General features: G+C 40.0%; 1 protein-coding gene across 1 annotated transcript in view; it reads right to left on the bottom strand.

Moving 5' to 3' along the window:
• b4galnt4b (beta-1,4-N-acetyl-galactosaminyl transferase 4b) overlaps nt 1-12,088 on the bottom strand; it is a 58,397-nt gene extending 46,309 nt beyond the window's left edge. The window contains exon 1 of the mRNA XM_030766299.1: nt 11,950-12,088. Coding sequence (XP_030622159.1) covers nt 11,950-12,088 — 139 coding nt within the window. The remainder of the gene's footprint in view (nt 1-11,949) is intronic.
• Nucleotides 12,089-16,067: the final 3,979 nt, after the last annotated feature.

Below are 16,067 nucleotides of genomic sequence, written 5' to 3'. Positions count from 1 at the left end.
TTAATTCACTTCAGAATATTTCACAAACAACAGCACAAATACATATTATGCCTGGGGACCCAACAACTCAAGACCTCTCTCATACACTCTCTCTCTCTCTCTCTGGGTGCAAACTATCACACAGCACATGTCTTCATATTCTTATCAGACTCCGCATATAAGAACAACAAAGCCTACTGGTTTCTACTGTATTTTAAAGTATTAATGTTCTGCTTTAATAATTGAGTGAATATGGAACATCCCTGTCCAGAGGATGAGATAAAAAAAGAGGAGGTCAGCTAAGACATGTAAAAACACTCACACATACATACACGTATATATACATGTACACAGCCCTCCGCACACACAAACACACACACACTCATAAGGTGTGTTAGAGGCCTGCCTTTTCTCTTCCCCTCTCAGACTCTGCCAATGCACCTCACAGCTGCTGGAAACAGCTGCCAAGGCAGCCTGTATGAGGAGCATACACTTCCGAAGAAAGTCCCCAAGAGCCTCGATATTAGGGGACACACACACACACAAACACAAACACACTCACTCACACACACACACACACACAAACACACACACACACACACACACAAACACACACACACACATGCACACGCGCGTGTACAGGCATGCACTAACATATACTCGCAGGTACTCACACACTCGCAAATGTATCCACATGTATTTTTCTAAGCTTTATCTTCACAATCTCAGTGGAAGCATCACACACTCCCAGGGTTGAATAATATTACAAAATAAATGAATTTAGTATATCGTTTCAGGTGTGGTAAAATGCAAACAAATCAGTCGCGAGTATATTTTAATATATGAAGTGAAGTCAGGAGGATGGCCTGCTCTCCACACCGTTCTCCTCTTTTTTCCGCATACTGTTTTCCACACTCTTCCCCACCCTATTCCCAACTCTTTTCCCACACTGTTTACCAAAGCATTCTCCACAATGTTCGAAGATGCCCCCCGGAATTTACTGGTCATGGAATCAACTCATATGGATGAGTGTGAAATGAGGTCTTTTTTACTTTGAGAACCACTAAAAGTCAGTAAGACATCCGAGCCACTCAGTGAATGTCATTGTTTTGAGTTCTTGAAAGCCTTGAAACTAAAATGAAGGGGGAAAAGGTGGCACTAAATTCCAGAACCACAATAAAGTCAAGCTCACAGCATGTCGCAAAGATAACTCAAATTTGTGTCTGAGCAATATGAACAGAATTGCTATTCTGTGAGTAGTGACAACTGATCAAATTTCTGTCCACATGCCCCTGAATATCTGCTGAAATGATGCACCACAGACTATGATATCACAGTGCAGATAATGTGATGTGGAAGGGCGCAGTAAAACAAGCTCTGTCTCCATATGCAGATACCAAACAACAAAAGAGAACCACTAATGTACATTAAGTGCTTAAGCAGTGTAGATCAATCCACCTACATTCCACTCAGAGGCTGTATGTGTATATGTGCATGTGTGTGTGGGTGCGTGGGTGTGCACGAATGTGTGTGTGTGTGTGTGTGTGTGTGTGTGTGTTTTTGTGTGTTGTGTCTGGGTGTACAAAGGACAAAAATACTCTAAAGTCCATTTACTCTAGTTTACCCAGACATGTTTCCACCAAACACACATTCACATACACACATGAACACATGCACACACACACACACACACGCAAACACACACTCACACTCACACACACACACACACACACACAACTGAGCACTTTTATCAGTGTAAATGCAAGAGGCGCAGCCTTCACTGTAGAGTGGTTATGCCCCGTTTACAATGTACCTATAATCTTGGGATGACATGAAATCATACGTTGTAAAGGGCATCACAAATCTCAAGCATTTTAGACACATGCACGTGCACACGGACAGACATGCCTATGCACTTGGAAGAAGAACGCAGCACAACTTGACTCATAATCTCCGGAGGAGCAGTATGGGTTTGGAGCAGAGACTCTGAAGTGTGCTGTGAGAGAGAGAGAGATGCATAGGAAGTGATTGGGGAGCAGAGAAGTTGAGGATCAGTATGAGTATGGAGCAGGAGCAGGGAGTGAGGCGAAAGGACACTAAGTAGCAGCGTGAGTAAAGCAGCACCGTGAGATGCTCCAGAACAGACGTGAGTGAGGAGGAGTGTGACCGAGGAGCAAGGCAGATAAGGAGCAGCACGGCGTAGGAACATGTTAAGTGAGGAGCAGATGAGGAAGAAGTGGAGGTGACTGAGGAGCAGTACGAGGGAGGAGTAAGGTGACTGAGGAGCCGTACGACATTGAAGCAGCATGCGCAAGGAACAAGGTGAGTGAGGAGCTGCATGTCTGCGGAGTGGGGTGGGAGAGGAGCAGTATGAGAGGAGCAGAGTGAGTGAAGAGGACGAATGAAGAACAGAATTACAGAAGAGCTGGAGGAGTATAACCAACTTCTTAGATACCTCTGGCCTTAACAGACAGGCAGATGGTTTAGATGCATGCTTTCTTTTTAGTGGCTCAATATTATTACAATTTCTAAAACACTCTTTGTAGAGAGGTAAGATACTGGTCTTTGGGGGGCTGTTGAGGGTAAAAAATCTCAGAGATGTGATTGGAAAGGCAAAGATTTAAGTTAAAATTTTAAAGTCTAAGTTAAAAGTCTACTGCAAACACAAGTATGTCAAAGAACAAGGTGGAAGACCTCTAAAACCCAACATGGCCCAGAACACTGACATTAAAAATCCAAACATAGAGCTGTACCTAAAGAGACTGTTCACCCGCATTGAAAACCTATACTGTCAACATCCCAGACATACCCCAAACTCACATTTAAATAGAGCTTCAATGCCATAGAAACAGAATGGCAATGTTTTCTCTCAAATTGGCTAAGGTCCATTCTGAGCAGCTCCACCCTCCACGGTCATTGACTATGCTGAGAGATGCAGGTCTGCCTCCAGGAATATCAATGAGGAGAACAGGAGCCTTCAAAGAGCACCCACACTGACACAGTCAAAGTACTGAAAGTGAGACCTCAAACTGCTGAACAGAGAACTGAAACGGAGAGACAGACTGTAGAGAGCTCATTAAATGAGTCAGTAGGTTCTGTAACCCAGCCAAGACAAAGGTCACAAAACACACAACTTATTCTCATCCAAGATCACATTATTGTTTTCACAATGGGCCCAATTACACCACTCACGGTCTTTCTCTCATTTGTTCACACACACACACACACACACACACACACTGGTGCACTGTTCTGTTCAACAAACATTTCTTCATGGCCCAGATTATTCCTGTTTACCATGCTACTACTCAAGTTTGCTCCTGGCAAAAACAAATCAATACAATCACCAGCTGCTCTTCACAAAAACAGATCTATACAGTTCACTGGGCAAGAAATTAGTATATATATCATATTCCAAGTACATGTACTTCATCTGTAGTTGAAAAAGTCTTTAACCAATGATAAAGGATTGTATTACATCACAATACTGTAACAGTCCCATGAAATACAGGACACTGGAGTTAGACGCCTTGAGTGCTGCAGTCATTTTGTTGACATATGACAACTTTTAAGCTTGATTTTCAGACAAGTGATATCACTTTAGAAAGCCTTTATGTTAAAAATGTGTAAAAAAAATTATAAAACTGTAGAAAGCCAAAATTTAAATTTATACATCATTTCACATACATTATAATAGGGTGTTAGCAATATTTCATCTTGATAGTTGACCAGGGGCTTTGTAGAGCATCCTCACTGAAAGACTTTTACGCTCAGCAGAAACACTCCAGCAATACAGAGAACTATTACAACACTATGTTATAAAAAGCCTCAAAGGGCACTATCACAGCAATAGCAACATATGGGTTCATTCTGTAATACTGACCTGTGGGATTATGATGTTGATCACATAAGTTAATATTACAGCACAAAGTTATGGTACACCAACTTTGTACATCAATATTGACCTATATGGTTGTAATATCGACCCCAAAGATCAACAGTATTAAACAATAGTACTATTATAATAGTAGAGTTGCCCAACAAGTTATTATTACAACACAGTACTACAGAAAAGCCCCACAGGTGATTATTACAACACAGTCCAATAGAACACCCCCACAGTTCAGTATTACAGCACAGTACTATAGAACTACCCCACAGGGCATTATTACAACACAGTCCAATAGAAAAGCTCCACAGATCATTATAAAAACACAGTCCTACAGAACACCCCCACAGGTCATTATTACAACACAGTATGATAAAACAGCCGCACAGGTCATCATTACAATACAGTCCTATAGAACAACCAAACAGGTCACTGTTACTACACAGTCCTATAGAACACCCCCACAGGTCAGTATTACAACACAGTAATACAGGACACCCCCACATGTGATTATTACAGCAGACTACTGTAGAACACCTGCACAGGTCATTATTACAGCACAGTCCTATAGAAAAGCTCAACGGATCATTATTATAACACAGCCCTACAGAACACCCACACACAACATTATTACAACATAGTCCTATAGAACACTCCCAAAGGTCATTAATACAACACAGTCCTACAAAAAAGCTGGACAGACTATTACTAAGGCACATTATGACAGAACAACCGCACATGTCATTATTACAACACAGTCCTATAAAACAGCCCCACAGGTCTTTATTACAACACAGTCCAATAGAACACCCTCACAGGTCTTTATTACAACACAGTCCAATAGAACACCCCCACAGATCATTATTACAACAAAGTCCTACAGAACAACTCCACAGATCATTATTACAACAAAGTCCTATAGAACACTCCCACAAGGCATTATAACAGCAAAGTATGATAAAACACCCCCACAGATCATTATTACAACACAGTACTACAGAACAACCCAACAGATCATTATTACAACACATGATAGAACAGCCCCACAGTTCATTGTTACAAGTGAGTACTATAGAGCAGCCCCATACATCATTATTACACAGTAATATAGAACACCCCCACGGGTCATTGTTACAGCTCAGTATGACAGAAAGGCCCAAAAAGTCATTATTACAACAAGGTCCTATAGAACACCCCCACAAGGCATTATTACAATACAGTACTATAGAACACCTCCACAAGTCATTGTTACAAGAGAGTGTTATAGCAAAGCCCCATAGATCATTATTACAACACAGTCCTATAGAACACCCCCACAGATCATTATTAAAACGTAGTCGAATAAAACAGCCCCACAGGGCATTATTACAGCAAAGTATGATAAAAACCCCCACAGATCATTATTACAACACAGTCCTAAAGAACATCCTGACAGGTCATCATTACAATACAGTACTATAGAACACCTCCACAAGTCATTGTTACAAGAGAATACTATAGCAAAGCCCCATAGATCATTATTACAACACAGGCCTATAGAACACCCTCACGGGCCATTATTACAACAAAGTATGATAGAACAACCACACAGGTCATTATTACAGCACAGTATGACAGAACACCCCCAAAGGTCATTATTACAACACAATACTATGAAACACCCCCACAGGTCATTATTACAACACAGACCTATAGAAAACCCCCAGAGGTCATTATTATAACACAGTCCTATAGAACACCCACACAGATCATTATTACAATACAGTCCTACAGAACAACCCCAAAGATCATTATTACAACACAGTCCTATAGAACACCCCCACAGGTCATTATCACAACACAGTACTACAGTGCACCCCCACAGGTCATTATTACAGCACAGTATGACAGAACTGCCCCGAAGGTCATTATAACAACACAGTCCTATAGAGCACCCCCACAGGGCATTATTACAACACAGTCCTATGGAACACCCCCACAGGGTAATATTACAACACAGAATGACAGAACAGCCCCGAAGGACAATATTACAACATATTCCTATAGAAAACCCCCAGAGGTCATTATTACAGCACAGTCCTATAGAGCACCCCCACAGGTCATTATTAAAACACAGTCCTATAGAACACCCCCACAGGTCATTATTGCAACACAGTCCTATAGAGCACCCCCACAGGGCATTATTACAACACAGTTCTATAGAAGACCCCCACAGGTCATTATTACAACACAGTCCTATAGAGCACCCCCACAGGGCATTATTACAACACAGTCCTATAGAACACCCCCATAGGGTAATATTACAGCACAGAATGACAGAACAGCCCAAAAGGACATTATTACAACATAGTCCTACAGAACACCCTGACATACCATTATTACAGCACAGTCCTATAGAGCACCCCCACAGGTCATTATTAAAACACAGTCCTACAGAACAACCCCAGAGAACATTATTACAACACAGTCCTATAGAACACTCCTACAGTTCAGTATTACAGCACTGTACTATAGAACTACCCCACAGGGCATTATTACAAAACAGTCCTTAAGAACACCCACACAGATCATAATTACAGCACAGTCCTACAGAACACCCTGACAGATCACTATCACAACAAAGTCCTATAGAACACCCCCAAAGGTCATTATTACAACACAGTCCTTAAGAACACCCACACAGATCATTATTACAACACAGTATGATAGAACAGCCCCACAGTTCATTGTTACAAGTGAGTACTATAGAAGAGTCCCGACAGATCATTATTACAACACTGTCTGATTGAACACCCCCATGGCCCATTATTACAAAACAGTTGTATAATAAAGCTCCACAGATCATTATTACAACAAAGTACTATAGAACACCCCTACAAGTCATTATTACAATACAGTCCTATAGAACACCCACACAGAACATTATTACAGCACAATCCTACAGAACACCCCAACAGATCACTATCACAACAAAGTCCTATACAACACCCCCAAAGGTCATTATTACAACACAGTACTATAGAACACACCCACAGGTCATTATTACAACACAGTATGATAGAACACCCCCACAGGTCATTATTACAACACAGTCCCATAGAACACCCCAACAGTTCATTATTACAACACAGTCCTATAGAACACCCTGACAGATCATTATTACAACACAGTATAATAGAACAGCCATACAGGTCATTGTTACAACACAATACTATAGAATAGCCCCATAGATGTTTATTACAACACAGTCCTATAGAACACCCCCAAAGGTCATTATTACAGCACATTATGACAGAATAACCCCAAAGGTCATTATTACAACACAGTACTATAGAACACCCCCACGGGTCATTATTACAGCACAATATGACAGAACTGCCCCAAAGTTCATTATAACAACACAGTTCTATAGAGCACCCCCACAGGGCATTATTACAACACTGTCCTATGGAACACCCCAACAGGGTAATATTACAGCACAGAATGACAGAACAGCCCCGAAGGACATTATTACAACATAGTCCTACAGAACACCCTGACATACCATTATTACAACACAGTCCTATAGAACACCCCCACATGTCATTATTACAACACAGTCGTATAATAAAGCTCCACAGATCATTATTACAACAGAGTACTATAGAACACCCCTACAAGTCATTATTACAATATAGTCCGATAGAACACCCCCACAAGTCATTCTTACAGCAAAGTATGATAAAACACTCCCACAGATCATTATTACAACACAGTCCTATAGAACACCCACACAGGTCATTATTACAGCACAGTATGACAGAACTGCCCCAAAGTTCATTATAACAACACAGTTCTATAGAGCACCCCAACAGGTCATTATTTCAACACAGTTCTATATAACAGCCACACAGGTCATTATTACAACACAGTACTATAGAAAAGCCCCGTAGATAATTATTACAACACAGTCCTATACAACACCCCCAAAGGTGATTATTACAGCACATTATGACAGAACAGCCCCCCAGGTCATTATAACAAAACAATCCCATAGAACATCCCCACAGATCATTATTACAACACAGTCCTATAGAAAACCCCCAAAGATCATTATTACAACACAGTCCTATAGAACACCCACACAGATCATTATTACAACACAGTCCTACAGAACAGCCCCAAAGATCATTGTTACAACATAGTCCTATAGAACAGCCCCACAAGTCATTCTTACAGCAAAGTATGATAAAACACCCCCACGGGTCATCATTACAACACAGTACTACAGTACACCTCCACAGGTCATTATTACAGCACAGTATGACAGAACTGCCCCAAAGTTCATTATAACAACACAGTCCTATAGAGCACACCCACAGGGCATTATTACAACACAGTCCTATAGAACACCCCCACAGGGTAATATTACAACACAGAATGACAGAACAGCCCAAAAGGACATTATTACAACATAGTCCTACAGAACACCCTGACATACCATTATTACAACACAGTCCTATAGAACACCTTCACAGATCATTATTACAACACAGGCCTATAGAACACTCCAACAGTTCAGTATTACAGCACTGTACTATAGAACTACCCCACAGGGCATTATTACAACAGAGTACTATAGAACACCCCTACAAGTCATTATTACAACACATTCCTATAGAACACCCACACAGATCATTGTTACAACACAATCCTACAGAAGACCCCGACAGATCACTATCACAACAAAGTCCTATAGAACACCCCCAAAGGTCATTATTACAACACAGTACTACAGAACACCCCCACAGGGCATTTTTACAACAAAGTCCTATAAAACACACCCACAGGTCATTATTACAACACAGTATGATAGAACACCCCCACAGGTCATTATTACAGCACAGTATGATAGAACAGCCCCCAGGTCATTATAACAAAACAATCCCATAGAACATCCTCACAGATCATTATTACAACACAGTTCTATATAACAGCCACACAGGTCATTATTACATCACAGTATGACAGAACAGCCCCACAGGTTATTATAGGTCAAGTCGACTCCAACAACTTACACTGATTACATATTATACTAAGGTAATTCAGTGTAATTTAGATAAAACACTAAAATATGTAATATTTATTGAGGCTCTGTTTCTTAAATACACAAGCCCACACACACACACACACACACACACACACACACATAATGAAGAGATGGGATACTTAGAAGAGCAGGGTGTACTGCTTCTAAACCTGCTCTATTAGGATGTGTGTTATGCTTTTCTCTCTGTCTCTCTCTGAGAATACCATACCACCTGCCCCCTGCGTCCTTGCCCTAAGCCAAGCCCACAGTGGGCAGAGTGCTCAGCAAGCTAAGCACAGACTTCCAATCCTGCATCACCAGGATAAGAGAGAGAAGAGAGAAAATGCATAACCGCATTAAAGATTCACAGCAAGACCGCTCGCCATCCTGAGCATGTTCCCAGATGAGTCGTCTCAGCTTGGCTCATTGAGAGGGATCAGTGGTGCGGTTGCCGGTCTAAAGGTGGAAAATCTCAACTCAAAGGAATCTTACCACACAGATTAATCTTCACATACACCCTTCTGTATAAGGGTCACTCTTTTCTTCAGAAGCAATTTACACAGAGCTCAATGAAAAAGAATTGTGTATGGGGAGATTGTGAGATTAAAGGAATGAAAAGCACAGAGCATTATGGTCAAGGTTTAGCAAATTCATAAATTTGGTAAATAATTCTGAGTGCTTTATCTTCACAAAGGCATTAAAAGCTATTCAACTAACAATCATCTTTGCACTGAACTGACGATATTTTTGGTGTTCAGCAATATTTAAAATAAATTCTCAAGATTTTTCCTTCTATTTTTCTGGCAAATTGTCACGTGCTCATCTCCACCTCCTTCTGATTGGAGCTATCAGCATCATCTGCTTAACCAGGTTACTAAACACAGGTTCAACCTGCTTATGGACTGATCATCAGTTTTACCTGTATCTCCTTGCTGACTCACATAAACACTCCCTTATTCCCTATCCTATTAGCAAAATTTCTCATTTACATTGAATGTTCTGAGCCATATTACTCCTATCTCTTTACTGTTGCTGATTCCCTGTCTTACCCACAATGGTCTGATACATATACCTCGAACTTTGCCTGTCTTCATGATTTAATTCTTGTTAACATCTTGAATTAAATTCTGCCCTACACTTGCATCCTTACTCGATGAGTCATCGTCACAGAACTAATCCTGTCTTTGGTTAGGTGTATTTTTAAGAGTGTGTATAGCTCCAGTAGTCCTCAATAAGATGGAGAAACAGACTTAGATCAAAAGTCTCTCCCTTTAAATCCAAAAAGCAAATCTCTCCCGAGACAATAATGGCCACCATCCAAAACTCTCATTTACACTGGAGTTAGCAAATGTGTTGAGGGGGCTTGATTATGTGGGCCAACACAAATTTCATTAACCTCTGGGTTAAAGGAGTTAAGGCCTCTCATTGCTTCTCATCCATCCAGGGCTCAGACATCACCAAAACGCATATACACACTCAAACCTCCATCACACAGGGCCTGAGGAGGAAGGCTTGGGCTTCTTGCAATAATTAGAAACACAGAGATTTATTTTTTTTTCTAACTTTACTAAGGTGATTCATCAGCTAATCCTAAACAATCGTTTCACCTCCAAGAGAAAAGGACAAGACACTTGAAGGTGGTGTTAATGAGACCCCAGAGGCAGAGAATGCCTTTGGCAGAAATTTACACACACACACACACACACACACACCCCTCATTCTAGCCATTTAAGGTGTTTTTTTTCCTTCCAAAACACTTTCCCCACTCTGCCTTAATGTCTGGATTTTGGAAATTATTTAGATGCTCTTTTTTTTTTTTTAAATCAAGCATCTAGATAATTCATGTTGAAGACTATCCTTATTAAAAACTAATGATGCGAGTTGCTTGGCCAGACTGCAGATTAACAAAGAAGCTATTACAGGTAATGCAGAGTGAGGCACCTCTGAGACCTCGTCCAACCAATTTAATATCAGAACCAACTTGAACAGAAAATAAAATATATTATCATATAATGATTTCTGTGCGTACACATATGATCCTTAGCAGCTTTTCTGTCTAAATACTGCATACCTAATACTGTATTTCACAATCTAAAGAACACAAAAGCCTCCATACAAAAGGTAGAGGTCAAATGAATGTTGTCTGATAAAATGTCCGATCTGCCCGCTTCAGGATGAGAGGAAGGACACCGTATGATGAAAGGATGAGAGGATCGATGAATATGTGATAGAGGGAACACAGGTAGAGAAAATTAGCCCTAATTCAGGAATGGACTTTGCCATAACTCAATCCCATCTGAGAACTGAAAACACAACTCAGATTTAACACCTTCATTTAATATTCAGTGAAATAAAGGAGCTCAGGCCATTGCCAAATAAAACACCACATAGCATCAGAACTCCATTCTCGCCAAGTCAGCTATTCAAAGCACAAACACCATCAAACACCAATAAACCACAGGGCGTTTTCTTCTCAGTTCAGTACACCAAAACCAAACACTTCTCAGACCAACAGTATTTTCAATGAGTAATATATGGGAAATAAAAATGATGTAATGATTTCTGTCACATTTCAAGATTAATGTAATATACAAATATACAAAAAATGTATAGCTATTGCTCTTCAGCAGTCATTACTAGGTTTTAACCAGGCAAGAATGTTCAAGCAGTTTAAAAATTATTTTATGGAACCTTAAAAAAAAAAAAAAAAATATATATATATATATATATATATATATATATATATATATATATATATACGTGTGTGTGTGTGTGTGTGTGTGTGTGTGTGTGTGTGTATGTATATGTATGTATATGTGTGTGTGTGCGAGTGTGTCTGTGTCTGTGTGTGTGTATATATATATATATATATATACACACACACACACACACACACATATATATATATACATATATATTCAAGGTGAGAGGAAAGAGATTTCAGCACAGACCACACAAATCAAAATGGTGTTAAATGCAGTATACGCCAACAGGTTTTTCTAAGCCATTTTACCTTTGCCATAGCTGAGGTGGAGTTTGAGGGCTTTGCCCAGATTAATGTGCACGTATGTGAACCAGATGGAAAGAGTGAGCAGGACCAGCAGCAACAGGAGTTTAAACTGCTTCCGGATTTTCTTCACGGGGAAGCGCATCTTCCGTCACACACTCACAACCTGATCAGACGAGAACTCAGGAAGGGACAGCTGGCCACTTGCTGGTGGTCTCACACATCTACAGGGCAGAAGAAATAAAGAGGAATGAAATAAAGGACATGATACACAATGTCAGCAATGATATTCAAACCTCACACACTAATGTCTCTTAACTAGCGTTTTTAAATACTTTTACGACATTACTGAGACTATTTTTTCCATAATTGTGTCATAATATAGTAAGATATACATATGATGACTATTCATATCAAATCGTGTATCATGCGCTCTTTGAACTTCCATGTGCAGCACACTGGAGTTGTGAAACCTGCAATGGCGTGAGCTAACTTAACATTTATCATTTTGTCTAGTTCGAAAAATGTGTACATTTGTCCTGTGCTTTCCAGTGCATCACCAACATGATGCATATTGCCTTTCTCTACATGCAAATCAATAATAACAAATTAGCCATTTAGAAATGCATTATCATATTTAGAGACCTTACCTTGGAGTTAGTTTTCTCTTTGTTCCCGTCATGTCTTAAATATAATTCCCATGAAATTAAATAGGGAATTTTCTTTTCGAAGCTGCAGCCGACAGTGACGGAAACAATGTTTAATTGCAATTCAGGCGAGGGAAAATATCGGACTTCGAAATCGAGGATTAATTTGGACAATTCGTAGACCACAGAGCCGAAGAAATCGAAGCGCTTCTCAGAGAAGCCTATCTGTCATCTCAGAGATCAAAGTCTTGGCTGAGATTTTGGACACGTTTACAGTAATTCAAGCATTACGGTGTGAAAGTGTCTTGCTTCCATGTGAGCTACACCTCTGTTATGTCAGAGGAGTTCAGCGCACAATTGCCTGTAGTTCAATGTTTTGCCCTGTTCCTGATGCAAACCAATTGGCACATTTGTCAACGGTGGAAGAATGACGTTCCGTCGTAGAAAAATGAGATACTTCATTTGATGGTTGAAAAACGACCAGTTTCAGAGCGCAAGGAAGAAGTCAAAATTGTTCGTGTTCCCGGATTTCAGTTCATCCCTACTTCGATTCCGCAAACAAAAACAAACAATATGATTACATTGATTGGGCGTGTTAACTCTCAGCATCGCGTCTACAGAGTTGACAACAGACTGCTAAAAAGCACATGCAATGGTACGCTAGTTGTCTCGCTCCCGCCTCTTCATGCTGTCAGCATGCACTAATATCCATTGGCATCTGTACCCTACTCGGGAGAGATGTGCTCGCGCTCCCCTCAGGAGCAGGAGTGTGAAAATTTAGGTGTTTAATTCACGCTAGCCTAAGCACTTTCCGTCTTCAGGACGTAGGTAAACTAGAAGAGGAAGAAATAGGGAATAATAGTCTTACAGTGTCTATCTGCACGTGCACTCTCTCTTTCTCTAAGGATCTTCTATTCTCTTTACCCATCAGCGGGCTTCTCTCCCACAGCAGAGTAACCAGTAATCGTAACCAGTAAATACCACATCTAAACGTTGAAAAACAAGCCCCCAAAGAGCACAATGGCAATGATGTAATCAACGACTGTCTTGTAAACCTACCTGCTGTTTCCCTTTCACTATAGTCTAAAACCATGGACACAAAATTGGCTAAATCCTAATCTGGTGATTTTACAGGCGCATACATTTTCATGAGTCATTTTTTAATAAATCGTTAAAATGTTGAGATTTGATGTGAAACTCTTGGTTTTGGAAACATCTCATTTAAGAACCGCTTGAGTAACATCATATCTATGAATGGGTGTATGGATTAAGAGACCACTGCCTCAACACACTATATATATATATGTGTGTGTGTGTGCGTGTGTGTGTGTGTGTATATATATATACTCATACATACATACACACACACACACACACACACACACACTCAGCAGTGAAGCTAACTGTCTAACCTTTGGATCTGGTGCGTAGTTATAGGCTATGGTGGGTATGGGATAATATACTCAGTATATGTAATGTAGGTATAGAGACAGGAGAGGAAGGTATACATTCACTGGACTCTTTGTCTGGGATTGGCTAGTCTGCTGAATTTAGGGACACTGAGAGGTTTTTCAGGACATAGATATAAAAAGGGTCACAACTTGGCTTTTAATTTCTGAGCCCATGAAATGCGCATTCCAACCTGAACTGCTAGTTCAGGGCCAGTACTGTTATCTGGGACTCAACTGTGAATATTTAATTCAGCAAAGTGAGAACTGTCCATGGATCAGTGGTCATAAAGAGCAGAAAGTTAACAGAGGACATGCGCTCACTTGGTGGGGTCTGACAGTTCACTGTAAATCAAAGCATTGCATGTTTCACAGAGATGAGAGCTCAGATACCTGCTCTCCACTCAGTGATTGATGGGACATCATTTTACTGGTACACTCTATTTCTGTCATTGCTCCCTCGGTCCTGACGGAGGATGATGATAATGTATGTTGCTCACAGTCCGGCAAGATCTGCAATCAGTCACAGAGATGTGCGTGTCCCGTGGTACTGTCAGTATCCTCCAGGGGGCAAGAATGAGACTAGAATGAGAAGTAACCCCAAGGCACTCAGCACTGAGGTCTCAGGTTCACACACATACTAGTCTGAAAGATCACAGCACATGTTGAAACTACAGTTTTTATACACACACACACACACACACACACACACACACACACACAAAACTGTTATCTATTTTGATCTATAGCTATCGTGAGTTAACACATGAAATATTTGCTTTCGATATTTACATGATATATTTACTTCATCCAAAATATTTTCTGCTTTTCCATTATCAGCTTCTCATGATGTGAGAAGGTAACACATCAGTTTAGTTTTAAAATCTCACAAAATTTCACAAAGACAGTTTACTATATGATTGACTGGTCTCTGTCATCAATTTCATTCAACTCAGTTTCATTCCATCTTCAGTAGGTTTCTTCTCAATACCAATTAATACCACCAAGTGCATAGAAATTCTGAAAGTGAACATGATTCTTAGCAGAGCTGTCAGTTCAGGTATTATTTGCACTGGTGAACTGTACAAGAATGCACTTTTAGTGGTCTCTTCTGGCTACTATGGGTACTGCAAGTTCACATTTCTACAAAAAAACCGAAAATAAATAAATTAAACATACTCTCAGGATATAAAATCAACATTGGGGTAGTGATGAATCTAATACACATTTTTCAACTTCTTCTTTTTACCCAACTTAAATATTGGCTTCAACACACAGATACACACACCCACACACACACACACACATTACTAAAATAAAACCATAACTCTGTCGAGGTTAGAAAACGTCTATATTTGCAAATGAAATGAACTCATACACAAACAGTTAAAAGTATTTACAATATACATATCTGAATAAAACCAAAGCGATTTGGTTGGAGTTCTCAAAACTCCTTAATGGGAATGTACACCAATGTACAACAATTAATCTGAAAAGCACACAAAACTCAATAGCCCTAAAGTTTACAACTCAAAGTGCAAAACAAAAAACAGAGACAGAGGAAGAGATGACAGAGAAGACAGGGAGGGAGAGAGGGGGGAAGCAAGAGGGGTAAGATAGTAACAAAGTTAGCTGAGAGAAAAGTCAAGCTTTCAAGAGAGGTTGCTCCAAAAATTGTCTGTGACACATAAAAATAATAATAATAATCTTCACCATTATCATCATCATCATCATCACCACCACCACCACCACCACCACCACCACCATCATCATCATCATCATCATCATCATCATCATCATCATCATTTTCATCTCCATCCCCCTCATCTTCATCATCTTTTAAGACTTTTTAAATGGTAATCTCATGACATAATCTAATGAATATTATCTGAGAGGTCTCTGCTTAATCAAGTACACCTGAAAAGCCTTTTGACAGTGCAGAAAACTTGAACTGAACTCACATTCACATCTGTCCATGTGGAGATACCCTTAGTGCTAGTTAATAAGCATTAGCATTCATTTTTTTCGT

The sequence above is a fragment of the Chanos chanos genome, chromosome 2, assembly GCF_902362185.1.
Source record: "Chanos chanos chromosome 2, fChaCha1.1, whole genome shotgun sequence".
NCBI lineage: Eukaryota > Metazoa > Chordata > Actinopteri > Gonorynchiformes > Chanidae > Chanos > Chanos chanos.
The sequence above is the reverse complement of the archived record's forward strand: the minus strand, read 5'-3'. Positions and strand labels throughout refer to the sequence as shown.